Source organism: Oculina patagonica, chromosome 5 (assembly GCF_052425735.1).
Source record: "Oculina patagonica isolate OP01 chromosome 5, crgOcupat, whole genome shotgun sequence".
Lineage (NCBI taxonomy): Eukaryota > Metazoa > Cnidaria > Anthozoa > Scleractinia > Oculinidae > Oculina > Oculina patagonica.
The window spans coordinates 11,528,571-11,556,198 of NC_135762.1; the positions used below are offsets into that span (position 1 = coordinate 11,528,571).

The 27,628-nt window shown below is 38.0% G+C and overlaps 2 protein-coding genes and 1 long non-coding RNA gene across 4 annotated transcripts; 2 read left to right on the plus strand and 1 right to left on the minus strand.

The window, feature by feature from the left end:
• Positions 1-85: 85 nt before the first annotated feature.
• Positions 86-1,259, plus strand: LOC144654652 (uncharacterized). The gene is made up of 4 exons (XR_013570960.1): positions 86-231; positions 331-403; positions 732-753; positions 980-1,259. It is a non-coding gene; the product is annotated as an uncharacterized LOC144654652 (long non-coding RNA).
• A 10,123-nt stretch (positions 1,260-11,382) lies between these two features.
• On the minus strand, positions 11,383-13,287 carry LOC144654838 (uncharacterized). The gene has a single exon (XM_078515061.1). The coding sequence runs from the start codon at positions 13,167-13,169 to the stop codon at positions 11,691-11,693; it is 1,479 nt and encodes a 492-aa protein (XP_078371187.1). The 5' UTR covers positions 13,170-13,287; the 3' UTR covers positions 11,383-11,690.
• A 2,034-nt stretch (positions 13,288-15,321) lies between these two features.
• On the plus strand, positions 15,322-24,617 carry LOC144655547 (uncharacterized). 2 transcript variants are annotated; one of them, XM_078515798.1, is made up of 2 exons: positions 15,322-15,388; positions 21,140-24,617. In XM_078515798.1, exon 2 carries the CDS (start codon positions 21,183-21,185, stop codon positions 22,146-22,148), a length of 966 nt encoding a protein of 321 aa, XP_078371924.1. In that variant the 5' UTR covers positions 15,322-15,388; positions 21,140-21,182; the 3' UTR covers positions 22,149-24,617. The 2 variants fall into 2 exon arrangements, with proteins under 2 accessions (XP_078371924.1, XP_078371923.1); XM_078515797.1 differs by having other exon boundaries at positions 15,334-15,380; positions 21,131-24,617.
• Positions 24,618-27,628: the final 3,011 nt, after the last annotated feature.

Consider the following 27,628-nt stretch of genomic DNA (forward strand, 5'->3'; position numbering starts at 1 on the left):
TGAAACTTCACAATAAAAACCTTCAAGATAAACCAATCAAGCCAAAATAAGTCAACTTTACATCCAATATAACTTCTTTTTCAGGTGTATTAGGTTTTATTTATTTTATCACCCATAATTATTCACGAATAGAAAACGAGGCCCTTTAAAAGAAATAACACGAGTCATTTTTTCAGCTATCAACATTGAATAGCCTTCCACACGGTCATAGATTTGGAACGTCACAAACCAGTAAGCGAAAAGAGAATTTTTTTCTTTTTTTTTCTTATTAGTTGTTGGTTCTTGCTGCCTTTCTAGTTCGAGCTACTCTTGTCTTTTATTTTATTTTAGTTTTTCAGGTGGCAGCATGAAGTTCTTGGTTTTGCTTGGTATTTTGTGCGTCTTGTGCCTCGACATTGGACAGGTAATTGCAAAGTAGCTGAAAACACGAAGTATGCATTCCTTTTTTTGTTATGAACAATGAGATTTTATGTTTTGTGTTGGCAAAATTAGCCTCTCCTATCATAACGGATAAAAATGAAAAGGCTGTATCCCGCTGTTCAAATCGAAAGTTGATTAAATAAAGAAATTTTCTTTGAATGAATGTATCGATTTTTGTTTTCAAATTCAATTTTTCCAGGTTTGCTTTTTTGTCAGTATCTAAAGTAAAGGAGAACGAAAAACACAGTGTGTTATGAGGAATCTAACAGACTTCTTTTTTCTTCTTTTTTATATCCTTTTATCACACCCAGGTTGGAGGCAAGCGTTTGGAAAGTAGGTTTTGATGTCAATGTTTCTTATGTATTGTCAGTGCAGATAGTTCTTTTTTAGTATCGTATCCTAAATGTTTTCACAAAACAAGTGCTTTAACCGTTGAATGATCGCCGACGTTTCGGACCACCGTCAACAAAATGAAATAAAAAGACTTACCTTAAAAATTGTTATCGTAAGAAGTGCCGGAGTGGCAATACTGATATTAGTTTTTATTTCTTTTAATAAGAATGTCCAAAGCCATGCAAGCACCCTGTGCAATGCTTCGCCAATCCTTGTGATGTCTCTCCGACAAAGCCTTGTGATGAGGGATTGATATGTGTGCCTTGCTACTGTGGTGGCTGTCACTACACATGTGAAAAGGAGCCCATGATAATCGGATAAAGCCGACTTAAACGAAATGTCAAAACAGCTGAAGAGATCCTAAAGAAGCATTTATTCTCGCATTAGAAGTCGTTTGTAAGCTTTAAAATGCTTGAATAAAATTAAAACGCTCAAAATGGTCGGAATATTGTGTCTCTTTTTATTACTGAACTATCTACTACACTTAAAAATATTCGTTTAAAACGAAATGAGACCGATTATGTCTCGTGAAAAAGGCACGTTTTTGTTAACTTTGTTTGTCTTTTTTTCGGAGTGTGCTTTAAGAAGGTCACGTGCACTTCTCAGTTTTAAAGCGCCTTCAAAATGCCCAACACAAACCGAATCATGCTAATCAGAAGTTGGGGGTTCGTGCTTCGTGGCGCTGTTCATTTATTTCCAAATAAGAATGCTTGTTTAAAAGAAAAATAATAGATTTTAATGGATCTTTTTTTGCAAATTAGAAGAGGGAGGGAGTCGAGAGAGTTGAGGGAGTGTTATTCAATTTCTGTTTTATTTTTCAATTTTTCAGAGTTTAATAATCGTTGGATTTTTAGGTTATGTTAAGTATATTTACTTTTTGTTTAAAATGAAACGGCAAATACTCTTATAACGTGCTTAAAAGATATCATACAAGACTTCCATAGCGACTGAAACACTCCAAATCTGCATATGATACTCAAAATAGGGCTTAGCTCAAGTCACTCTATTTTACGCGGATAGTTTTGGTAAATGGGTCTAAAAGTCATTTATAAATGTGTGGTCATTTATCAATATAGTTTGCCTTTTTGCGGTAAAGAACTTTGGGTGTTAGTTCGTGACTGTGAAATAGTGATTAACTTGTCGCTTGTTTTTTTTTTGTAATGCATGCAAGGCAAGAATGAATAAATTCAGGAAATAAACCATATAAGTGAACAGTCGATGTCTGCCTAAATCTCATATTCTTTTTTGCTATATTGATACTTTTTCTGCAAGTGGATACGGCTTTTGAGGAGAAAAGATACTTTTGAATTTGGCAATGGCTTGTCTAACATATTCCATCAAGATCAAACCTGACAAGTCCTGTTTATCCAGCTGATTCAGTTGAGTAAGCCAAATCTACAAATCTTAATTTGGGCAAAATTGAGGCAGTCAGAAAAGGAGTAAAGTTGAAGAGTAATATTAAACGTAAATAAGTTAACAGTATGGCGTGATCCGTTTTGAGTTATACAGTTATCGTTGGTCCAATCGGCTTCTTCAGTGCTAAATTCAAATTTTACATGTACTCTATTTTTCTATAAGAAAATTGTTTTTCCGGCCTAGGCTGAATATTCTTTTTTTCCTGCTGATGCAAGGCTAAAATTATTCTTGTGAATATCCTTTGATTATAGCGTTTGACATTTCCGTTCAGCTGTATACCATACACATGTATTTCATGTATCGTTCATCTAACTGTCATTAGCATCGAACATTGGTCTAGTGCAGGTTTTTCTCCTTTGGTTGGTGTATCTCCACTAGTTATTATTGACAGTGTGTTATTATTATTATTATTAGTTTATTTTTTCTGTTTTCTCTTTTTGTGTGTAAGTATTTTCATTTTGTATTGCATTGTTTGAATAAATAAATAAAAAAATCCTTTGGTTGGCTAGATAAAAGGCGAATTTTTTACGGTTTGGTTAAAACATATATGTTTAAAAAGCCTCTGGTTAATTCTTCAAATATACTTAAAATTTCAAAATTCGGCCTCGATATTCTTATAATAAATTCTTATAGAAAAAAAAGGGAAGTGTAGACCATCAGAAATACAAAAATGCACACACGACTCAAACGGAGAAATAGAAGCATTTTTTGAGTAGTCCACTTTTTAAGAACGGTACCCTTGACTCCTCGCCGATTCCAATAAACTTGCCCCCCATCATTATCCAAACATATGACGGCCTTCTCATCGCTGCCGGGGAATTCGTAGTCATAAGAATCACGGAAATTGTGCTGGGAAAAATATCCCGGTCTGAGAAGCTACTGTAACTTTGTCACATTATTCCAACCCTCTTACATCCGTGCATAAGTCTGAATTTGTGTTTTTAACAAAGATGGCTCGGATGGAAATGGACTGCAATTTGAAAAGTTAAGGCTTAACGTTTCAAGTTGTTTCCGTGCGTCTTCAAAATAACGATATTTATAGCCGTTGCTTGATTTCTATCGGCAAATTAAGGTTATATCGTTCTATAGATTTTCAAAGATAATGTTTTCATGGCCTATGTTGCTTACCACTAATTTCAGAACAGTTTTTAGACCAGTTTTTATACCAGTTTTTTAGAACTGCAAAATCCCTGTGATAATTCCATTTTTTTCTTTCTTTCTTTTCATTAATTTTATTATGCGGCGCCCTTTATTCTGTAGTATTCATGAAGGATTACTTTTTATTAATTTTAAACTCGATCCAGGCTGGCAAAGAATTTTAAAATCCCCCATAAATATAGGTTATCAAATTAATTTCCTTTTATTTTTACGTATTTTCAGTGAAAAGCAGCTTGTTTCTCAGCATTGATGCGAGGGAAATATAGTAACGAATCGTTTCCAGCAAAACTTTAACTCTCACCCCTGCTATGTTTACTATGATTTTTGATTAAAGTAAAAGGCAATACAGAATCAGAACCTAAAGTAATCACATTTGCCACTTTTAATGTCCCTGTAGGCGACAACATGAAGTTCTTGATTTTGCTGGGCATATGCATATTGAGTCTCAATATTGGACAGGAGAAAAGCTTTAGTTTATTCGTTTTATCTTCATAAGCACGTTTCAAAGGCGTAAGTTACTCTGAAGTCCCGCCCCTCTTCCACACTGACCCCTGATTTACTCTGCCTTGTAAGAAATCAAAGGGACTATGTCACGGATTTTAACAGATTTTTGAACAGCCCAAATATATATTTGTGTCGTAGGAAACCTTAAAATAATGGTCCATTTTTATTAACAATTGCTATTTTAGAGCACTTAAACTGTTTAAAAGCGCGTTTGGCTGCGGATGGCTCGGATGGAAATGGATTGCGATTTGAAAACGTTAGCCAACATTTTCAAGTTGTTCCGCGTGTTCCTAAAACAGAGTTACAACCCAAAACCCAATCACAACCCATGGACGAGACCTTAAAAATAGCATTTCTGAGAGGTCCACTAAGGTGATTGACGGCAGCAAGAACTGCAACCGTTGATTGAGCCCAGTTCGCATGTTATTAAAAGGCGCAGTAAAAAGACATAAAGATGGTTTATACTGGGGGGGGGGGGGGGGGGGGGAGACTGAGACGATTAAGAAAGACGAACGTGAGTGATTTAGACTAAATATTCGAGGAGTTTAGCTCAGGGATAAACTAGACTGCAACATTGTACACCTTCAGCTAACGGCTTGAAATCGAAATGACTGGATTTTAAGTCCGATCTCTCCCCTCGAGCGCGCTACCTCATAAAAGCTACATACATTTTGCATGTAGAATTGTTGTATTAGAGTTCACTCAAAGACTGGAGACGTATCAATGAAATGACATAGGCAAACAGATTGAGAACACGGCCGGGTTGTCCGATAAGCACTAACCCAGGATAAATTAAAGTTGATCGAGGTTTCAATTTCTTTCTGAATACCAAAGTTCACGCTAGATCAAATAGATACTTTAATACAAACTCCCTCAAGGGCTCTTTAGTAACTATTTACATCTTAAATATTTCTCTCAAATTAAAAGCACTAACTATCTATTATAAATAAAGGAAGTATACTGCTCGCAGCTGGGCGAGTAAGTGTTCTTTCATTGTCTTTTTGAAAGCTTCAAATGAAGAATATTGTTTTCAATTTTTCTCTAAATTGTTCCAAATGTTAACCGCTAAAAAGAAAATGTTTTTTTTTTTGACAACTAGCCGATTTATACCGTTGCACAGCAAACACCCGCGAGTAAGAAACTAGTTTTTAAGAAAGAAAAAAAGTGCTAAAATTTGCCAGTTTGACACATTCTATACCATAACCACTTTAGCCTAAAACTTATATTTATTTCTAAAATCGATTAAAAAATGTTTACTTTTAGAGAAATGAGATAAGTCGACATTCTGGGTTCTCTTTGCAGACACCAGGTGCAATATAAAGGCCGATATTGATAATCATAAAATATCATTGATACAATCACAAAAATATACATAAAAGAACGGGGCTGAATACCACTAATACCTCTATATAATTTTTCTTCCGAAAATAAGAGCCTGTTAAGAACCTAAATATCCTGAATTTGTGCTAAGTTACCATTTCTGTAAGAACCTGTTTAGGCTAACTTGGGAAAATGCAGGTTCTTAATCGCGGTTTTCTACTGTATTTGTTGAGTGTCCAGACTGCGAGTAGACAGAGGATCGTTTACAGAATTTATCGCAAAGATAGCTTACGTCCTTGAATGCCATAGCCTAGTCTCTAATAGTCAGGCGGTTATGTGCAGAATTTTGGGTGAATTGTGCACTTTGGGTTAAAAGCATGAAATTTGGTGTACAATTAGGTTTTTTGAGTCTAATGCTTGCGTGCGCTTTGCGCATGCGCATTAGACTCTTTGTTATATGAAAAAAGCTGTTAGCAATCCCAAGGGAATGGTTCGGGATCGATAATCGTTCGCTGTAATGTAGAAAACAATGATCAGCTGCAAGAACGGACTCCGTACGGACACGCACGATTAGTTTCAATTAAAAACAGCCAATCAGCGACACGTGTTCCCACGCATAATTAAAAGTTCTTTCTCAAGTCACGATTATTCAACACTTGAACAGGACGAAATAATTTTCCAGTTAAGACATTTGTAAGCTTTTTGTGAAAATAAATCTTCGTTTTCAGTTCAGTTAAGCACTTGTGTTTTCGTGTCGTTGGGAAAAAATATTTCGACGGCGACTCGCGTTTATTTACACAATGCGACCAAATATTTATTTTGTTTTAAAAAATAGAAAACTTTACCTCGGTTTTTGTATTTAAGTCATTCGAATTTTGACCAATTTTTTCTTTACAGTGCAAACAAAAACCTTCAAAAATAAAAGATGTACATGGATAAATGTAAATCAAGTTACGCGACTAAATCAAAATGCGTTTGTTTGGCCGCTTTGCAGTATTATACTGTCCAAGCCTTTGCCATACACTGAAATCGAATTTCATGCTTTTACGACTCTCAGAGATCTTAAGTTCTTCTTACAGCTAGAAAAATCATAAAATGGTTACATTGATATGGAAGTGATGATTCGCGAAATTTGTACATCATGATAAACAGTCTTCGCTCCTGTGTATGGTAGCTCGATAATAATTGCCTAGTTTCCAGCGTTCAAAAGGTCATCATTATATTGACGTGAGCATTTACACCCGTTTTTAGGAAAATCTGTCACTAAGTGCTTACAGTACAATGGAGTAACAGTCACTATTTCAAGTGCTTTTATTGCAAAATCTGTTTCAAGAGTCATCATCAAAATGGTGAAAAATCTGAAAGAAAACGATGTGAAGTTCTTCAACCCTTGTTGTAATGAACATGCTTTTTGTAAATCGTCACGCAATCTTGTCCAAATGTTTAATCGTTTCTGCTTTTACGGACAATACGGAAGATTAAGTAACATCAACTCCTGTTCATACTGTAAATTTTGTGAAGCATATAACATTTATGACTGTTTCGTTTTCATCCATAATCATCCACGATGCCCCTAGCTTGCTATAAGCATTTTAAATTAAACTCCCGAACACAAACCTCTAACCAATTTTAACCGGCTTACGAAAACCGCGCAATCTGTATCACTATGCCATACGGCATTAGACTCATGTCACCCTTGGTGACCTATTTTTTATGCTTATTAACATCTGAAATGGAGCCACCTTGAAAATTCACTCAGAGAGCAGTTAAAGGGGAGTTTTAAAAATGGCCGCCATCTTGACCGGAAGTAGAATATTTAATTACCGGAAGTTATTAGAAGAAGGTCTACACGCCCTTGGAGTGACATATTGTGTTAATCGAAGGTAAATAAACTTGTTGTCTAAAGGTTTGAAGGTGAAAATGAGTGAAAATATGGGTATTGCAGCTTATTAGCTTTAATGAAAGCAAAACCGGAATAGCATTTCGTGGCCAGTTCATCACTCAAACCGATGCGGTAACGAAGACACAAACACTAAGCCTTTAATATCTTCCTTACTGCCCCTCTTTCCCGGATCAAGCAAAGTCAGCCTTGAACATCATCAAAACATCTGTGGATCACCTTAACCCTGATCAGATTCCAGTAGTAGCGATGGGTCAGCCATTGTATGCATTCGCCAAGCAAATTCAGTGGAATATTCCAGAAACGTTTGGAGAGAGGTGATTTGTTATCATGTTTGGTGGGCCTTACGTTGAAATGACCTTCTTGAAAACCATTGGAGGATGGTAAGAGGGAAGTGGATGGACAGCTGCCCTAACTGAGGCTAACGTTGCATCGACAGGCACTGCAGACTCTTTCCTCAAGGCCACAAGTGTCACCCGGACAAGACGTGCTCATCAGGTGACAACAAGTAGTCTCTATGTGCTTCTAACCAAGGCATACATGAAATACAAAGAGGGTTTAGAACCTGAAGCTAATGTTGTGTCATTCAGTGACTGGTGTCTGAAGAAGGTAGCCACAGGAAAGTTTGCCGTGAACAAGACATCAAAGAATTTCTTAAGTATCCCAATCGATCATGCTCATGCTTTGGTGAAAGGAGATGTTGTGCTGTGGGGTTGACGGAGAATCCTAGTGCTCTTTGTCGGTGGATGGTATCAGGGCCAGAGATAACGAGAATCGTCAACGAGTTTGAGAACAGCATGGTTACCATAACAGGATTCCCACAAGCCGAGCACAGTGCAAAACACCACGAAGATACAAGAAGTTTGCAATCTTTGTTTTACATAGATGTTACAGCACTTCACCCAGAGCAATTGAAGTAATGGACAACCCCTATCAACCGCTATCACAGGATGATAAATTGCACCTTCCGCAGAAAAAGTGGGAACAAGCTGAATGTCTCCAGTCTTTCACGACTCCACAAGCAAAGATGCCCGAGGCTGTTGATGGCATCATCATCGATGGCTCAGTAGTAGTAAATATGATCAAGCCTGTAACAGAGAAAACATTCGCAGAATATTCAGAACAGTGTTTTCTACCCTACATTCAATCTCAGCTCTCTCATGCTAAGCGCCTTGATGTAGTGTCGGATGAATACATTGCCAAGAGTTTTAAGGCCACGACTAGAAGCAAACGTGGGCATGGTGCCAGGAGATGCAGGCAACCAGTCAAATACCACGCAACTGGCAGCAGTTCCTGAGAAGTGACGAAAACAAGCGAGAACTCTTCCAGTTTCTAGCTCAAGATGTAGCATCACCACAACTAAAGGCAAGGAAATCCTGTGTACCCTTGCTCATAACAACACCGCAAATCTGGCTCCATGAACGCATGAAGAAGCAGATACCAGGATAATTTTGCATGCTGCAGACGCAGTCCAGGAGGGTCACCGCAAGATTGTGCTACAGACAGTTAACACCGATGTCCTTGTTTTAGCGACAGCACTTGCCGGAAGGCTCCAGGAGCAACAGGTTGAAGTCTGGGTTTCAATGGGAACTGCCTCTCATTTGCGTTACATAGCTGCACTCGAGATCTCAAACAGCCTGGGATTGGATATTTCCAAGTCTCTACCTGTATTTCACGCATTTACAGGATGCGATACGGTGTCCTTCTTCACTCGGAGAGGCAAGAAGACTGCTTTTAAAGTATGGAAGAGCTTCCCAGCCGTCACAGATGCCTTCTTGCAGCTACCAACTACACCTGCTCCTCTAGTCAGTGAAGCATGTATGGCACATTTAGAATGGTTCGTCATACTCTTGTACGACAGAACAAGCAACAAAGCAAATGTTAATGAAGCCAGGAAGCAACTTTTTCCACAAAAAGGCAGAGCGTATGATGCAATCCCACCGACTCGGGCGGCCTCCTTTTCCAGGCGATTTGGGTTGGATTTTCAAAGAAGGAGAATGGCAGCCTTTCTGGACGACGCTTCTAGATGTGACAAAGTCATGCAGAGAACTACTCAGATGTGGATGCAAGCTTGGCTGCAGAGGAAGATGTTGCTGTGAAAGAGCGGCTTTGAAATGCACTGCTCTTTGCAGTTGCTGTGACGTATGCAATAACGGATGATTACATAGTAATGGTCAACAACGAACATTCGATTCCACAATGACGAGAGTCGGACAATTTTGGGTAACTAGAGTGACAGATTGTGTAAACCATACTAAGTTCTGTACTAACAGCATTGAATGAGTGATGATAACAGATACAGGGACCACAGAGAGGAAGGAGCTAGGTGGGCTTTAGCCCCCCCCCCCCCCCCCCCCCCCACCCCCCTCCACTTCTTTACAGTAACAAAAATAAAAAAAAAAATAATGAGTTAAAAAACAAACGAAAAATTACTTAAAATATTTCGTTTCTGGAAGCCATATAATCGATTTAGTTTGTAAAGGACGAAAGTAACAACAGTTACTATTGCCAAAATAGACTCGCGTTCAACTTAGATACATTGGCTCAAAGGTTTTCAGTTATTGTTGAAAAATGGTTAGGCTACTACAGGATCGTGCCCTTTATTAAAAACTGGCTTTTAAAGGGCGAGTGGACTTCTCATGAAAAAGGCCTGTTTCATCGTTGGTCAGTTTCGATCCGAGTAAATGGTTAAGTTTATAAGACGATACGGTTTGTTGTCGAGCTCATGCTTAAGGTAATTTATTTTGTAACATAAAGTGAAGTTGTCTTTTCTGTTTTCATTCCTTCTGGTAACATCTCAGTTGCCGGTACTTCAACATAGTGAGAAAGATTCGTGAGTAGTCAGGGTCAGTGAGTAGTTTATCGAATGTTTTTTGGAGTAAACGTCTTTTTATTGCAACGTTTTGTCGTTTCAAGCAATACTTTTACCAATCCTTTTAAGCGCTGAACGTTTAAATTTTTAAGTTCAAATGCATTTTGCGGTATTTAAGTGAAATTGAAATCCAAATTTTCCCGGGGAGCACGCCCCCAACCCCCCTAAGTTCACTCACTTCAGGGGTTCGACTTTTAAGACCTCCCCCCCCCCCCCACTCAAATTCTTCCTGCGCAGTCCCTGAGTTAGGTCAAACAATGATTGATTGTGTGAAACATAGTTTACATAGAGTACTGTACTAAAAACATTCAAAAAGCGATGATAACAGTACTAGTTAGGTGGAACAAGTTTTATGAGCACAATGATTGATTGTGTAAAGCGTAGTTGTTACTGAGTTCTGTACTTAAAGCAAATGGTCGATTGTAAACAAGTAGAAAGAGAGCTGGTATTAGTTGAGACCGTGAGTAATTTATGTTTTTATTGTTTTAATTAAAAGTAAAGCCATAGTTTATGATATTTCTAGCCATTTTAAGTGAAAGAAACAGCTTTAACAAACACTTGCGGTAAAGCACATGTCACTTCCGGTCCAAAATGGCGGAAATTTTGAAAATTGGCGTTAACTTTCTAAATATATCGATTTGTAAATTTAAAAAATCGTTTTCTCCTTGCAAAGACTACAATCATTGTAACCAATGAAATTAATTGTTGTATGTTGTACAACATTTAATAACACTTACATAAAAAATGAATTCTACTTCCGGTTCAAAATGGCGGCCATTTTTAAAAATCGTCATAACTTGACAAAAAACGTTTTTTTTTTATGTGGCTCCATATCAATATCCGTTAACTACATGAAAATGCTTCTTGATGCAAAATTTCATGCTTTTTCAAGGATGATTTTCGAGTATTGTAAAAGACAGTTTCATACACTATGAAGTTCAAAAAAAGTCGGGCCGACGTTTTCCAAGTTTACCCGAACGCAAAATACCGTGAAAAAGCCCCTTAAATCGTGTTTTGAACAATCCGGCCCAGATCGATTAAGTGACACAAACCAGTAATTTTTATGAAAGACCTTCTCGGCGATATCCTTTGAGGTTTCAATGAGGGTCTCAATGGGGCTAACCGTTAGCCGTAAAATGGCCAAAAATTTAGCCGTTAGGCGTAAAAATTGGAAAATTTTAACCGTTAGCCGTAAAATATGTTAACCGTAAAACTGAAATCGGTCCAGTAATTATAAATAAACCAAACTAGTTCACTTCATCGTCCCAGAATGGCCCTGAGACCTAAAATATGCTTTTCAATAATGGAAATTAATTTTTAACTTTTAACTAACAATGAAAATTAACTGTTAACTTCTGTTAACCGTTATGGAAATAAATTAACCGTTAGCCGTAAAAAAGCCAAAATTTGAACAGTTAACCGTAAAAGCCACCACCCCATCGAGACCCTCTTTGAGTTCCATCTGATCGATACACCTGCATTTTTCTTATTCAATTCTTTCATAAAACTAGAAACTGAAATATAGTCTGCCTCGGAGGCTCGTGGCTCATCAAACTAATGCTTTAAAGTGCGAAAAGATGCATTTCACGGCCGAAAACTCCGCAAATCAACCTTGCAAGAGATTTGCTGCCATCAACTAGTCTTTTATACGTGCATGTTTTCACTTTATCAGAAGGGGAGTGACTAAACGTCATTGTCACAAGTGAATTATAACACTCGTCTTCTTTCGAAGTCTGGTGGCCCAACCAGAATTCCACTGACAAGAAAATTTCCTTTGCGAACAGTTCTAACAGTGATTGTATGGAAGCCTGGTTCTACTCTTGTTGCAACAGTATCTAACCGATTCTGTCCATAAAACGACTTTGTATTAATGTAAATCCCTTCCTGTTCCTTGTTATCCAGCCATATCACGGCCTTACCACCGCTACCAGAAGTCCTCGTCAATAGAATCACGGAGCGTGAGTCTGGAGAAGACTCAGTCGGTGGAACGTAAATACGCAGTTTTAGTCTGCTATAAACCTGCCAAGTACCCCACCCCCCTTGCGCGTCTGTGCGCAAGTCGTCACTTTTATCAGACACGTTATCATCGCGCATGCTGCCTGACGGGTAAAATCCGTTGTCCACCAAGATTTGAACTGGAAGATTTGGGCGATGAAGGTCTTGGAAAATGTTCGGGGTAACTCCGGTCCAGCACCTTGGCTGCTTAAGAGCCTCAGTTTCGCTTTGAAGAAAGAACGGCTTTGATAAAGTGAGATCATCATTTCCCTTTTCACTGCTTAATTGTGCTGAGCTATCATCAAGCGCGTTACTCGCGTCATTTATAACCTCTTTGAACACGCTGCGTACGTACTCAATCATCAACATGGCAACAAGGGCGTGCGCTTTCACGCCAATATGGCGGCCATCAGATCCGGCCATATCGGTAACGACTGCCTTCCACTGATCATTCTCTTTACGACAAAGTACCTCCTTTAAACTGAAGGAAGTTGTATTGTAATAATTCGCTAGCTCGGTTTGTCCAAAATTTTCCAGGTTAATGCATGACGGATTATTGACCTTTTTGGTTTCGGGATTAAGACCAACTCCACTAACCAGATTGATATTAAGCACTGCGGGCGCTGAAGGATACTCAAGAACTTGGCGAGTTAGTTGTTCATAGGCTTCGGCCTTTCCTACCATGTTATAGTTAATGGAAGCTTCGATCAAAACAATATCGATTTCCTTGTCTTTTGGAATGAACGTTGTGTAGCAAAAGGCGAAGAAATAGCTTCCCGTGCCGCCAATGGTCACTTCGTATTCTTTCACAAACGCTTTGGTGACCTTTCCAAAGGTTTTGTTCCACCAGTTTGAGAACACTTTAAAGTACAATCCGTCCAAACTTTTTTCGTCCACTCCTAACTTTCCTCCCGCGCTGTTTGAGCCTCCGATGACCATAACATTGATTTGTTGACCTTTTAACGCTTTAATAAGAACGTTCTTCAACCTGCCCGGATTGCCTGGTTGAATTGCTTTTGACATCAAATTGCTATTAAGTTTCAAGTCACTCATTCGACTCCACCTTGATCTGTATTGCCATTGCTGAAAAGGGCCTTTTTCTATCTCAGCTTTTAGTTCGTCTTGTACGCTGGCTGAAATAGTGATGTCTTGCGAAATGTTTTCCTCATTGAACTCTCCATCGAACTTCATGATCGGGTTCGAAACCGACGGTGAATGGTCCTTAGGTTGAAAATTGTCGCTAAGATGGATTTCTCTCGCTGACTGGCATTTTGTAAGCGTCGCCAAAAGTACAAGTGACAAATACTTATAAAATGTAAAACAATACATATTTCGCTGATAATAAAAAGCTTGTTTTGTCTTCTTACGTTCGTGTGAAAATATAATGGAGCCCTCTCATAAACTATTAATCGGTTTATGTGGTTCAGTGATGTCTCGATGCTTAACCACCAGCTGGAAGGTGCGGGTGTATACGAACACAAATACAGTACTGATTCTGAAGAGAAATCAAGTGTCCATGGTTTTATGACTTTTACAGATCATGTTTTCCTGTGCGATAAGATCAAGAAATAACTGATATAGAAATAATCACTCGCAAAATTTTATTCACGGCTTACTGCTAAATCTTTCTATGTGAACGAGAACGAAGTCGAAGAAAGAAACCTGAAGAAGTTAATTTTGACATCCCCTATCGCATGCGTAGTGAACATGTTCGTTTCAATTTGACGCGTTCTTGTCCAAATATTACGTTTCTGCTTTACTTCGGAAGAAGTAAAAACAACTGGTGCTTTTATATATCGTAAATGATCTAATAAATGCCCGGGGCGTCTTTAAATTTCAAGGGTCCTAGGAGGGGCGTTAAATAGATATAAGGCGTTTATAAGAGAGATGCACTTATTTCACTATCACTGCAACAACGTCAACGAAACAAATGAGACGCGTGATTTGCTCGCGGAGTAAGATAGAAAACAGAGTTTATGAGTAGGAGACTAATCTATTCTACGCTAATGCAAAGCCTGGAGATGTCGTTCAAATATAGTTCGATATCGATGTCTTCATCGATATCAGGGTCAACCATGCATGTTTACATGTTGGCTTCGTTGGCCTCTTCGATGCCCGAGTCAAGCAAGAAACTAAATAAATTGCGGGATTTTACTCTATGGCTTGGAGCATTGCCTTAGTGTTTGAGGCGTTTCTTGGACCTTGGTGGGGGCGTCTATTAGAGACGGGGCGTTTATTAGAGGGGCGTCTAATACATACTTTTAAAATTGTGCGTTTATTATATCATTTACGGTTATCAAAATTCTGTAAATCATATAACAATAACGATAACTTCCTTCATGTGATGCATCTAGTCGTAGGTTCACAGAGCCCTTTGATGTTTTGATTTTTTTTTTTAAAAAAATCCCTGTCAGATTGTGCGAGGAATGTTACAAGTTTACTTATCCATGAAAATTCGGCTGTGCAATGTGTGGTATTCTCTTTAAATGTAGTGCAGCTATAGCGCGAATAATTATCGATTGAACGAATAATTATCTAGAGTACCTAATAAACTAATGTATAATGAGGAAAAAAAGTTAATATAAATTTGAAATCCAAAGTCCAAATTCCTGTATCCACACATTTCTATCCATCTATTCTTTATGACCAAAATAATAATAATAATAAACATTTCCGGTCCGGGAATCATTTCTGGACCTTGGATAATTTGTGGGCCTGTGTTTACAGAAAGGAACCGACGCTTCAGTTTTTTATTTAGAAACATTTTTCGGTCATTAAAAGATAGCTTTGCTTGGTGGGCTTTTTTCCAGTCTGCAGAAAGCTTTTGTAACCGCAGGATTTCGGCCCAGGCGGGGGCAATAAATTGCCCTTCTTGGGTGAAAGAAAATAGCGATGTTACCATTTCTACCGTTGGAATGCATACCTACCTTTGGAGTAGATTTTGGTTGTCCGAGTAGAATTCCTTACAGAAACCGCGATGTCTACAAGCATTGCCCGCAGACAGAATACCCTAATTAACAAGCACAAAACAAACATCGACGGGCGCAAAGCGTGTCTGTTTTCTGTTTCAACAGGCAAGGAAATGTTTTTATAATATTTTTTAAAATCGTTCTAGCTATATACTGCATGTCGACAGTATAAGAAGCCTACATGTAGGAATATCCGGTATCCTCACCTAACACCCGGACACTCCGACTCCGAGGCTAGTAATAGAACCCGAAAAGTAGGAACGCCTGAACATCCCGTTGTACAGCCCCCGGCAAACATTATTCCACCGTTCCCACGTTCTGACGTTCCAGCGGTGCTTTTCGCCGAAATCCAGAGACTGGGCTCCAGTGTAATCACTGTCATGGCGGCGTACATGTGATTTGTTGTCGAAGACGTTGTCGCTGTTTTATAAAGGTAAGAGAGTCTATAAGAAGTTTTCTTTCATATCTAGCTAAGCTATAAATGCAGGGTAATCTACACATGCTACTCGGGTAATTAATTAAAAACTCGGTAGCCTGATTTGATTGACCAAATTTTTATTGTGAGTTCAATAGTGTTCATTTACTGAACCCAATCGGAGGATTGGTGTTCAATTGGGTTTGATTACTGAATATTTGATTAGATATGCCGGGAATAGATGTGAGAGAGACTAATTCACTTCTGGGTGGTCATTGCTCAAGCTTATTTGATGTAATGCTTTTTATTATCTCTCTTTGCCACAACTGATTTACAGTACGTCAGCTTGTGGGTGTTGAACAAATCAAATGTTTACAATATGCGAGCCAGCAAGCCATACAAACTAATGCCAGTATAAAGGCTGACCACATGTACCTGTAAGCTACCTAGGCTACCTTAAATAAGGACAAAAGCCAAAATTCTTGTGATCTTATATACCAATGAAAACTACTCAATGTGTGCAGATGGGATGTTTTTTTAAAGGCTTTATTCACAATACTTCCACTGGGTGGCTATTCGCTTGCAGGGCTCGAAATAATTCCAGAAGAGTCTCCGGACATGGTGACCGACCAAATTCATTTTAGCTCGGTCATACTTCGTTTCTGCTCAGACAAAATTGCAACATGTAAGTTTCCAATAATTATTAAATATAATGTAAAAATACAACACCCCCACCTTAAGAAATAACATTCCCTCAGTAAGTTATTTTTACTACAAGTAACGATACTGTTGACTGTCAAAGTTAGATTGACGTTCGGACTCTTTTTGCTGATTGCGAAGAAAGTTTTTTAGTCGCCAAAGGAAAAAATTTAGTTGCAAATGCCGCCGTATCAGTCGCAATTTTTAGACCTGAATAAGTAACAAAAAGAAGTCAAAGATTAATTGTTTGTTTCTGTGCAGGAGGAAAAGGACAACTTAGGGAAAATATTTTAAATTTGAGACCGCAAATACGCAAATTGTAAACAACCGTTAAATTCGAACAGTTGGAGTTCATTTTTATGGTTGGGAAATTGGATTCCGCAATACAGCTAGGTGTATGCACTAACAGAAAGTAGAAAGTATAACACCTCTGATTTAATACCGTTAAAGACTAGACGTAACAGGTTGCAGAAAGTATTTCAATATTATTATATTATGGACTTGTGACTGGACAACATGTCCGGCAAGGCGAACGGTTGACCTGTGAAGTCCCCAATCACTCCAGACATTGTTCGTTGACCAGCTGTTATTTCGAGCCCTGCGCTTGTGAATTTTAAAAATATAAGATGCTACCTAAACTATAAAATACTGGATATGTGACTAAAAATGCTTAAAATATCTAAGTATAAAGTTTACAATGTAAAAAATTAGCTACCTAAAGTATTATGAATGTGATACAACAATTCACACAAGTCAAATGAGGTCAATAATAATTATTTGATCCAACAATAAAAGTACTGAATTGAATTTGTCAATAAATTAGGATACATCAATTTAATTTTTTATATGGTGATTGCAAATTGCACCCAAAACCCAGCATAAATTAAATGGGCATTTGGTTTTCTTACTCAATCGAACTCAATGGATCTCAATGGTTGGATTACATTTAATTTAGTTTGGTCAACAAATGAAATCAAGCTAACAAACATACCGTATATGTAAATTGTGCAATTAAGTTCAGTCATCAAGCAAAATCTTACTGAAAATACCACAAAATATATTAAATCGAACAAAATTGAATGTTGGGGTTTCCAATACTTGAAGATAAATACATAAATTTAACCAGAGTTGAAAAGTGAATAGATTAAATATATTAAAATAGATTAAAGCCTTATATGTTCACCAGGCTTAAAAGTTCTTTATTTTGAATTTTAGATAAAAAAATGAGGTTTTTTACTACCTAATTAACACTCTCTACATTCCACATTGTAGAGTCTTTACCGGGTAATCATATACAATGAGACTTTCACACCCATTCTCAATATATAAAGAACTCATAAGAATCTGACTTTTATAATTTGAAATTGATGAACAATTCATCAAAACATGATTCGAAATTGTTATCGCTGACTTTAGCGGAGCTCCTGCATGCGAAGGGCGCAAGCAGAGAACCATGGGTAAGGAAATTTGGTAATCCCATGAAGTCGAAAAATTTTGGTTTTGACGTCAGCATATGTGCCCCCGCCCGCCCGCTGTACAGACTCTAAGGGAGGGGGAGGTGAGTCCCAAGGCAACCTGACTGGGGGAAGAGACAATGCATGCCATCTTGTGAGGTCAACCACTGTCCAACGACTTACATCTTGATATTGGACATCCACATTATGGTCAATTGACAGCTGTCAACACAAGGTATCTGCTGACCAGCATCACATGACCATATCATGGGCTCAGGTTTAGAGCTCATCAAGGTCATGTGTTTTTTTGAACCGATAACCAGGGTATATTTCCCGTTGGATTGCAGGCTCAAGTTCTCTTTTTCTGTTCTATAACAGTAATCTGCGTTGCAGATGAACTAAACAAGTTTCTCTGCAACACAGCCTATCTAACGGCTAATGACAGGATTTGGGCAGCGAATTTTTGTGATTGGATTTATTTTGGCTATGGACAGGATTTTCAATGGTAGTGTTGTCAAAAACTATTAAGAAAAGGCACAAAATGTATTTGGGAGCTCTGCTTTTAGGCTTGGCTAAGTCTATATATTAGTTTTATACAACATTTGTGAAATGCTGCTCAACTGTGACAGTATGGAACTAGGCTGCTCCTTAACATTTGTTTGAGGTTCATACGTGGAAGAAACATATAACTTTCACAAAGATCTATAGTCAATATTCAAAAGTAAAATGCAAAGTAGCTGGTGTTATAAGCCCTAGTTTATAACATGTTAGTAAATAATATGTGACCCTTTGTATCATGGTTCTAATCCAGACCTTGATATAGCAATTAAAATTTATCAGTGGAATTTGTAATAGGGTTGCGATAGGTTAGGAAATGGTCAGGAAAAGTAAAATTCTTGAAGGTCAGGTTATTTTTTTGGAGTCAGGAAAGATTGACATTTTGAAGAAAGGTCAGGAAAAATTGAAATTATAACACCTCTGATTTAATACCGTTGAAGACTAGACGTAACAGGTTAAACTGGTTTGAATTTGTGCAACTGATCACAGCGACAAAATGAGTAAAAGAAGCGTTGTCGCAGCATGTGCACACTTCTGTGACAAGTTGCTGCGACAAAATATAAATTAACCAATAAGAGTGCGTTATGTATTTTCACCATATTGAATTGGAAAACTAGTTCCTTGTTGTAGGGACTTGTTTTGAAGTACTACACACAGAGCGACTTGTCACAGAGACCTGTGGCTGCGACTTGTTGCCTAGTGTGTCCCGACCTTTAGGGACAAGTCAAGGAATTTTGAAAACTAATGTCTTTGGCAACCAATGTCTAAATTGATCAAGCTTAATGATGTTCACGCTAATTGTTTATGCGCATCTTCTGCACAGGTAATTCATGTCGCAACACATATAGGGTGGGTAGATGTCCATTAAGAGTGTTTCCATTGCATGCTATCTGCAGTGGCAATAATGATATGCTTTGGGTCGATTTTACATTTATGCTATATTTACTACTTCATTTTTTATTGAATCTCTGGTGTAAATTTAAAATCTTTCTGTGAGTATGGTTCATTTAAGCAGCAAGGCTATTTTATTCTGAATTAAACAACAAACCGCATTTTACACTCTTGCTAACCCGTCGATTGATTCAACATTGAAATGGCGCGCGTATACAAACAAAGATGTTGTGATACGATCTTTCTAAGTTTCTTTAAAAAAAACCATATAATGTAGGGAAAAATAAAAAAAAAGTTATTTGCCGGCCTAGGTCAGTCCGTATAGGAAAAAAACTGCGCCATCGGTCTTGAGCACGGCCTTGGGCCGTACTCAAGACCTCGGGCACAGTTTTTCCCTATACGGACCCTCCCGGCCGGCAAATAACATATAATGAAGATGAAGTGTTCAACATGACTCGAGCATGGGAGACAACACCAGGAGAACGGAACCTAGTTAAATGGCCCAGCTCACAACGCTCGAGTCTCTCGTAGCTCAGTTGGTTAGAGTGCCCAACCGGTATCTGGGAGGCCATGGGTTCGATTCCCGTCGGGGACTCAGAATTTTTCTTTGTCCCATGCTTGAGTCATGTTGAACACTTCATCTTCATTATTTATTACCGAGCTTAAAATTTACCATCTTTATTATTTACTACAAACTTGATGAATTCGACATTGCTGATCCTAGCAGTATGCAGGACGCGTGTCACTTATCAACCTAGTAAAATGGCCCAGCTCACAATAAGTCTCTCGTAGCTTAGTTGGTTAGAGCGCCCAACCGGTATCTGGGAGGCCATGGGTTTGATTCCCGTCGGGGACTCAGAATTTTTCTTTGTCCCATGCTTGAGTCATGTTGAACACTTCATCTTCATTATTTATTACCGAGCTTAATATTTACCATCTTTATTATTTACTAAATAACATATATGTAAACATTTCATATCAGACAATAAAGCAGCCAACAGGGCTCGAATTTGCTACCCACAATACGCCCAAAATCTTCAATCCTTGGGGATTAGAATTTCTGGTTTATGTTTAACGGCAATTTTCTCAGGTATTGTGTCCCTCTAGAAAATTATGTTGGCAGACTGATCTTATTTGCCTCTTAAGAGGCAGTCTTCAGTTCTGAAAAACACCCACTCAAATTTGCATCAAAAATAATTTTGCCTAAAACTCTGTCAACTGAAAGACTTAACTGAGGCTAAAACTAAAACAGATTTGTTTTGATTCAAAATGATTTTCCGGCCGCATTAGAAGCCATTAAATATTTTGCCCCTTCCGGCCCGCCGCAACATCTGAAAAATTAGAAACATTGGCATTTTAGGAGCCCCTGTCAAAAATTTCATTCGCATCGAACACCGACAATTTTTATACCCAAGCATGTATGCATATTGGTCATGTATGCATATGGATTGTGTCACTTGAAATGCACGACTATCAAAAACTTGTTTGACAGCCGGGGGGGAAATCAGCCTTGACAAAAAAAAAAGCCTACAAATTGAGGCCGAAGGCTGTGATTTTATTTTGAACCCTGGAATGGGATAATTGTTTTCTAAAAGGCACCCAAAGAATTGAAACATTTGTGCTCCCAGGCTGTTCTTCAGTGTGGTCCATAGTATATGAGCTCATCTACCATGGCCTGTAAACTAATCAAAATTCAGGAATTGTAATATACCATGCTACTTTCACGACTTTTTGGAAATTTGCAAAATAGGAGTATCATTTGTGAGCGCATTCAGTTGGTCGCTTTAGATGATGAGTATGCCACTCCAAAGAAATACGAACGCGTGAACATCTGCAGTTTGATGGCGAATGTCAACACTTGGAAAGAAGGGTACAGGATACAGGAGTCAAAGATATCAAATTAATAACCATTTCATACTCCTCATGCAAAATAGTCATAGTCTCAAAGAGACCTTTAACTAATTAACTGTCTAAATTCTATTGTAAAATAATGGGCTGTTGGAAGCAGCACTGTTCCTATGTAGTCGGCCTGAAAACCAAACTTTGCATTACTCAGTGATGCTCCCAGGTTGCTTTCATCCATATCAGCGGACTCTATGTGGGTACTCAGTAAGCTTGATAGGCAACATAAAACCTGTTATTTAATTTATTTTGTCTTTTCCTTAGGAAAAGCAGAAAAACCTATCTTGACAACAAAGTTCACTGAGCTAGCAGCAAGATGCCTCGTGAGTGTGTCAAGTGCAGCGCGCCCATTACTGACGAATGGAATATTGTTGAAAATGAAGTGACAGGAGAGATGGCACACCAGTGCAAGCATTCTTACCGGTTCTTTAGCCAATCATCAGTTGGCACGAGTCATGAACTAGCACATAAAGAAGAGAAGACGCGTTCATGCAAGAATTGTAAAAACTTTGTAAGCAGCTCATCCGATTGTACGGAACAAACACGAACAAATACTGGAATGAAGCTATACACATGCGAGCATTGCGGCAAGGGCTTTAGTACTTCATCATCCTGTAAGAGACATGAACGAGTTCATACAAGAGAGAAGCCGTTTAAGTGCAAGTATTGCGATAAGTGCTTCAACGATGGGTCAAATTGCAAGAAACATGAAAGAACACATACAGGAGTGAAGCCTTACACATGCAAGCATTGCGAAAAATGCTTTAACAGCTCATCAGATTGCGTGGAACATGAACGAACCCATATAGGAGTGAAGCCGTATACATGCAAGCATTGTGACAAATGCTTCAATAATTCATCGCATTGCAAGGCACATGAACGAACGCATACAGGAGTTAAGCCACATACATGCAAGTATTGTAAAAAGTCCTTTAGCGATTTATCATCCTGTAAGAGGCATGAACGAATACATACAGGAGAGAAGCCGTATACGTGCGAGCATTGCGATAAGTGCTTTTATGATTCATCAACATGCAAGAAACATAAACGAACACATACAGGCGTGAAACCTTATTCGTGCAAGCATTGTAAAAAATGCTTTAGCAACTCATCAGATTGCGTGCGACATGAACGAACACATACAGGAATGAAGCCATATTCATGCAAGCATTGTGACAAGTGCTTTAGTAGTTCATCCCACTGCAGGAGACATGAACGAACACATACAGGAGTTAATCCTTGCAGTACAAGCATTTTAATATGTGCTTTAACACTTTATTAAATTGAAAGAAGCATGAAAGAAGACGTAGAGAAGTGAAGCCGTATACCTGCAGGCATTATAAAGAGGACTTTAATACCGTTACATCAAATTGCAAGAAGCAGAAACGAATATACACCGGATGAAAGCCGTACACGTGCATGCATTAAATAAAGAACGAATGGGGCTGAAAGTAAACTAACGCTTGGATCAGTAGTCAAACTACCAGAAAAATGAAGAAAGTTCTTTTAAAGGCACCTTCAGAAACCAACAAAAACGCATAGTGGCAAAAATTCTCCGTATGTTGTTTTCGTCGACTAGAGAAAATTCAAGCGAATCTAGGTGAACGCCTTACCCTGTTGGATTTTTCATTATGAAGATTAACAGCTTACCCGTACTTTTCTTCTAATATGTTCACTTCACTCAGCTACAAGATAAAGACTTAAAGTAGGTCAGTGGTTAAAGATGGTCGTTTACGGTTGTTAAGCGGCACAAATTAACAGTCTTATTGTAGGAAAAATATTTCAATTTGACAGAAAAGTTTGTTATATCTTCCTGCTCATTTGAACGTTAGTATGTTGTTTTCTATTTTAAATGCTATACATCATATAATTGACAATGAGCATGAGCAATATTTAACGTTTCAAAGCCATCTTGCCTCCATTATCAAGTAAAAAGATAACGGTTTTAGTTTCGAATTCAAATATAAAGAAAGTTGACAGACAATATTAGAATATTATTACTTGATTATCGAGGTTAAATGTCTTTGAAACATTGTAGTTTAATTGTGCTCAATTTTCATTTTCATTGTCAATTGTATTTCGAAATGTATCCATTTATATACAGCTATTTCGAGAAAGGTTGTCGAAAAAAAAAACATCATAGTGCACGCGACAAGACCGAAAGGTGGTCTGGGTATTCACTGGAATTTTGCATATTGGCCTAGAGGAAATGTACAAGTTTGTATTTTTGCACGTGGAGAATTTGTTTTTCTTCTCAGGAGGCCTATATCTGTAGCTTTACTTTTACCGTCGCATGGCTTTGAGTTTGAGTGAGGGAAAATTCTTCTGAACTTCAGAGGGTCTAAACGTACCTTGTTTCCACATGTCTGAAAAGAAAGAAAACCTGAAATTGCGCTTATTTTGTTGTTATATCTCATAAGTATTCAACACGTGCAGTAGCTCAATACGTCTACCCATACTACCTTTAGGGATTGGCTTGTGCAGTTTTGTGCTTTTTTCCGGCAACGTTTCTCGAAATAGCTGTATGTGGTAAAACGAAAAGTGATGCGCGGATTCGGAAGGATGAGGCTTTCATTTTAAGTGGTTTTAGTAGAAACTCAGTCGTGCTCTATTAAAATTCTGCAAATCTGATTGGTTCTCCCATTGTTTTCGGAGTGTTTCTGTTGGGGAACTATCGGCTGAAAGTTGCCGCCCCGCGGAAATATCAGACTATATCGTCTTTGTTGTTCACCACTGAATTTTCTTCCGCGCGTCCATTCAAAAAAGAGCATCTTATGTTTATAATGTTTTACTTTAAGATAAAAGACACGGTTTAAAGCCAAAATCACAAACAAGCAAATCCAGGCAAAAAAAAAACACTAAATGCGGTGAATTTAGTGGGGTTTTGCTAACTGCAGGCCTCTTGTTTACAAAATTTTCACAGACGAGTACTATCCATCCGGGCTTTTTTTCGATCGGGCACTATGGGCTGTTAGTATAACCACACTGACCTACTATTGGTAATCGCGCAATCTGATTGGCTTCACAGGTGCCTACTATTGATCCGTAGAAGGCTCTCGGAGCGCGTGCTTAGTCTTCGCTGAATTTTATCAATCAAAACATTCAATAAATCAACTCTAGCTATATTTTGTGTTTAATAGATCGGTCAGTGGGTTATGCTAACACAATTAGACGGCTCGCTCTCGGTTTCTACCGGCTTTTGATAGTTGGCTCGGGGCTTCGCCCCTCGCCAACTATCAGCCGGTAGAAACCTCGAGCTTGCCGTCTAATTGTTAAATAGTGCCCTCCGCGGAAGAACACTATCGTATCTTGTGATCCGGCAATTCAAACCAATCAGTATCGAAGAAAATTCTAGTGTTGAGCTATAATCGCTGATAGAACACTATCGTGCGCGCGTCGCTCTTTGAAGGGATAGTTTGTCTCGGTTGTTGGCTTTTAAGTACATAAAATTTTATGTTTTGGACTGCAATTCTTTTGAGTTGCTACTAAAACAATAACACTACTCTCCCTCGGTTTCTATGAGCGGTAGTCAACTAGTCGATAAGACATGGAAAAGAGGATACTTGCCCTTGCCACATTATTTCGGTTTACTTGGTGGCCGTCTCTTCATCTTATTTAGCGGCTTGTTAGTGACAGATTTACAAAAATATGAATGACTTATATTTCAGTTCAGGGTGGTAAATTGGAGAAAAGCACTTTTGAAAGGTCTTGTTCTTTCACATGTAAATATGTTGTCAGTTAAGGTCATTGCCCTGTAATAATAATAATAATAATAATAATAATAATAATAATAATAATAATAATAATAAAGACTTTATTTAAAATGAGGGTAACACTAAATAGCAAAGCTAACAAACCTGTGGCCCTCCCTAAAAATTACACTAGAATATTATAAAAATACTATATACATTGAAAATTGAATACGAATATGCATAATAGTAAACGATATATGAAGCTAAAAAGTTAAAACTATACAATAAAATGATGTAAAAGCTGCTGCTCCGAAAACACCCGATCTCTGAGAGATTCTTTAAAGGGCTTCGGCTGTTCGATTCGCCTTTTTGAGATAGGGAGAGCATTCCAAAGGCGGGTGGCAGAAACAGAAAAAGTGCGCCCGCCTTCTGTCTCCCTTCTGAATTTCGGGCAGCGCAAGTTAAAATAAGCGTAGCGAGTGCTTCTTTTGTTTGCTTGGCTATTTAACACAAGTTGGTCGCTTTTAACACAAGTTGGTCGCTGTATTGCATTGCGCTTCCTTACTGCGCAGAATTTTACGCGTTATTAGCGCGCGCACATAAACAAAATGGCGGATTTTTCCTATGCGGCTTTGTCCGCGAGAGAAATAAATAGCTCTTTCTCGTAAACGAGTATGGTGACCTATCGATATTTTCTCATATTTTGGGTGCAGCGATCAATTCTTTCTGTAAAATGAAAACAGTACAAATTCTATGTTTAAAAAATAAATTATTTCTGGAAACGTGTACTTTGCCAATACTTGCAAAAGAATTATTAAGGAATTATGTGGTATATATATGTCTGAATTTATCAAAACCGGGTCAGAGAAAAGTGACGTCAGTATTCTTGAACAAGTACGTTACTGCGCGAATTGGCTTAAAACGCCACAAGAAAGGAAAAAAAAAAGAAATACAGCGCTGAAAGGTAGAGAAGAGAGAGGAGAAGAGAAAAAAAGACTAACATTTCCTTTAGTTTTTATATCATCGAGTTTGGAGATAGTCTCTGGCGAGAAAAAAACGCGTTTACAGCGATTTGGGCTTAAAACGGTGAAAATTTCCTTGACCTGGTTTTGATAAATTCAGACATATATACAAGGTCTTTCTGCTCGATAACGAATATGGTGACCCCACTTTTTTATTTCAGAATTTAATTTCCCGTGAGGTAATCAACCAGTAAGCAAAGTTTGGTTGAAAATCTATGTTCAGTTCTATTTAGGGGCTATGACCTTAATTAATTAGGAAGCTGAGAAACATTACCAGCGAAGAATGAGTGTTATTTCTTCAGGCGATATTTGACATAGTTGTCAGTTTGCTTTTTTGGAATTACCTTAAATATTACCTTTATGTATTATGTACTATGTAATATTACATTATAATATTACCTTAATGTCCCGTATTTAACAAAGATGATATTTTAAAGAGTTAGCTGTATTTAAAGTGGTCACATTTAATTTAAGAATTGGTAGGTGACCGTTTGTATCGCTTTGCCATTTATATCAAAGAAGTATTGAACTGATGTTATGTTGTTTCAAATAACGTAAATATCATTGTTCGGTTGGAGTAATATTTAACTTGGTAATAATCAATGACTTTTAAAGTGATTTGTATGGTTGTTATGTGGTTTGTAAATGAACTAAGGATATTTCTTCCTTGCTTATCGCAATGAACTTCTCTCTTTACGGCTCAATTCTCCCCCAACTCGTAAGATGAATGAGATTGGATCCGAATAATTCCCTACTGACGTAGCTCTGCAGCCTGCACATGATTGGCCTGATCAGTACATCAGATACAAATGAATCTTTGTTATTTTCTACAAACATATTTTACCAACTGGAAAGATAAGACCCTAAACATTCCACACTAGTGACGAACTGCGCTCTGATTAGATTGGTTGTCACCGATCTTGTACTAGTCTCACCGAGGAACAACCAATCAGAGTTGCGTTACAGGTTACGTCTTTTTCATGGTCTATACTCTCATCGATCGACCATAAATTTCCACTCATGAGCGCGCGAGAATTTTCCAGGTGTTTTTAAAAACGTATACTGAGTTCTTAGTTTGTAAGGCAACATTACATACCGTAAATGATCTAATAAACGCCCACTCTCAAATAAACGCCTCGTATCTAATAAACGCCCCCTCTAAGGTGTTAAGTTTGTATTAAATCGCCTCAAAAACCCAGGCAACGCTTCATAGAGTAAAATCACGCAATTTATTTAGTTTCTTGCTTGACTCGGGCATCGAAGAGGCCAACGATGCCAACATTATTGACAATGAAGATATCGATATCGAACTATGAACGACATCTCTAGGCTTTGCATAAGCGCAGACTGAAATAGATTAGTCTCCTACTCACAAACTCTGTTTTCTATCTTACTCCGCGAGCAAACTACGCGTCTTCTTTGTTCCTTGACGTTGTTACAGTTAAAGTGAAATAAATGTCTCATATCTATTTACCGCCTCTCCTAGGACCCCTAAAATGTAATGGACTCCCCAAGCGTTTATTAGATCATTTACGGTACAGTGGAAGAGACTTCTTACAAGTGAGATTATTTTCCAGAATTTTTTACACTGAGTAGTTTGATTATATTTTTCTAGGATTAAGGCTAAACTAAGGTTATACGATTTAATTTTATTTAATTCAAGTAGAAACTTTATGCCCGGGGTGAGTGTCTCTTATATGAAAGGGACGGGGACAGTTGTCGTTTTGCTCAGGGATATAAATTAAAGATTTTGGTCTCACTTATGCTGGATTTCCACTGACGCGTAATTTTTTACGTGCGTTTACGTGCATGAAAAAATTTAGAGACAATGTATGAACGACTTGCGTAAACTTGTACGCAAGTCGTTCATACATTTACATTTAATTTTCCGACGAGCATCCGTCGCTTTTATATGGGAGGCCCTCCCTCAGTTTATTCTATAGCTTAGTTTATTCTATTACTAAGTTTATTCTACAGCTTCAGTTTGTTCACTAACTAGCGACAATGGCTTTACGTAAATTAGAAAACTGACCGCTTATATAGGTTTG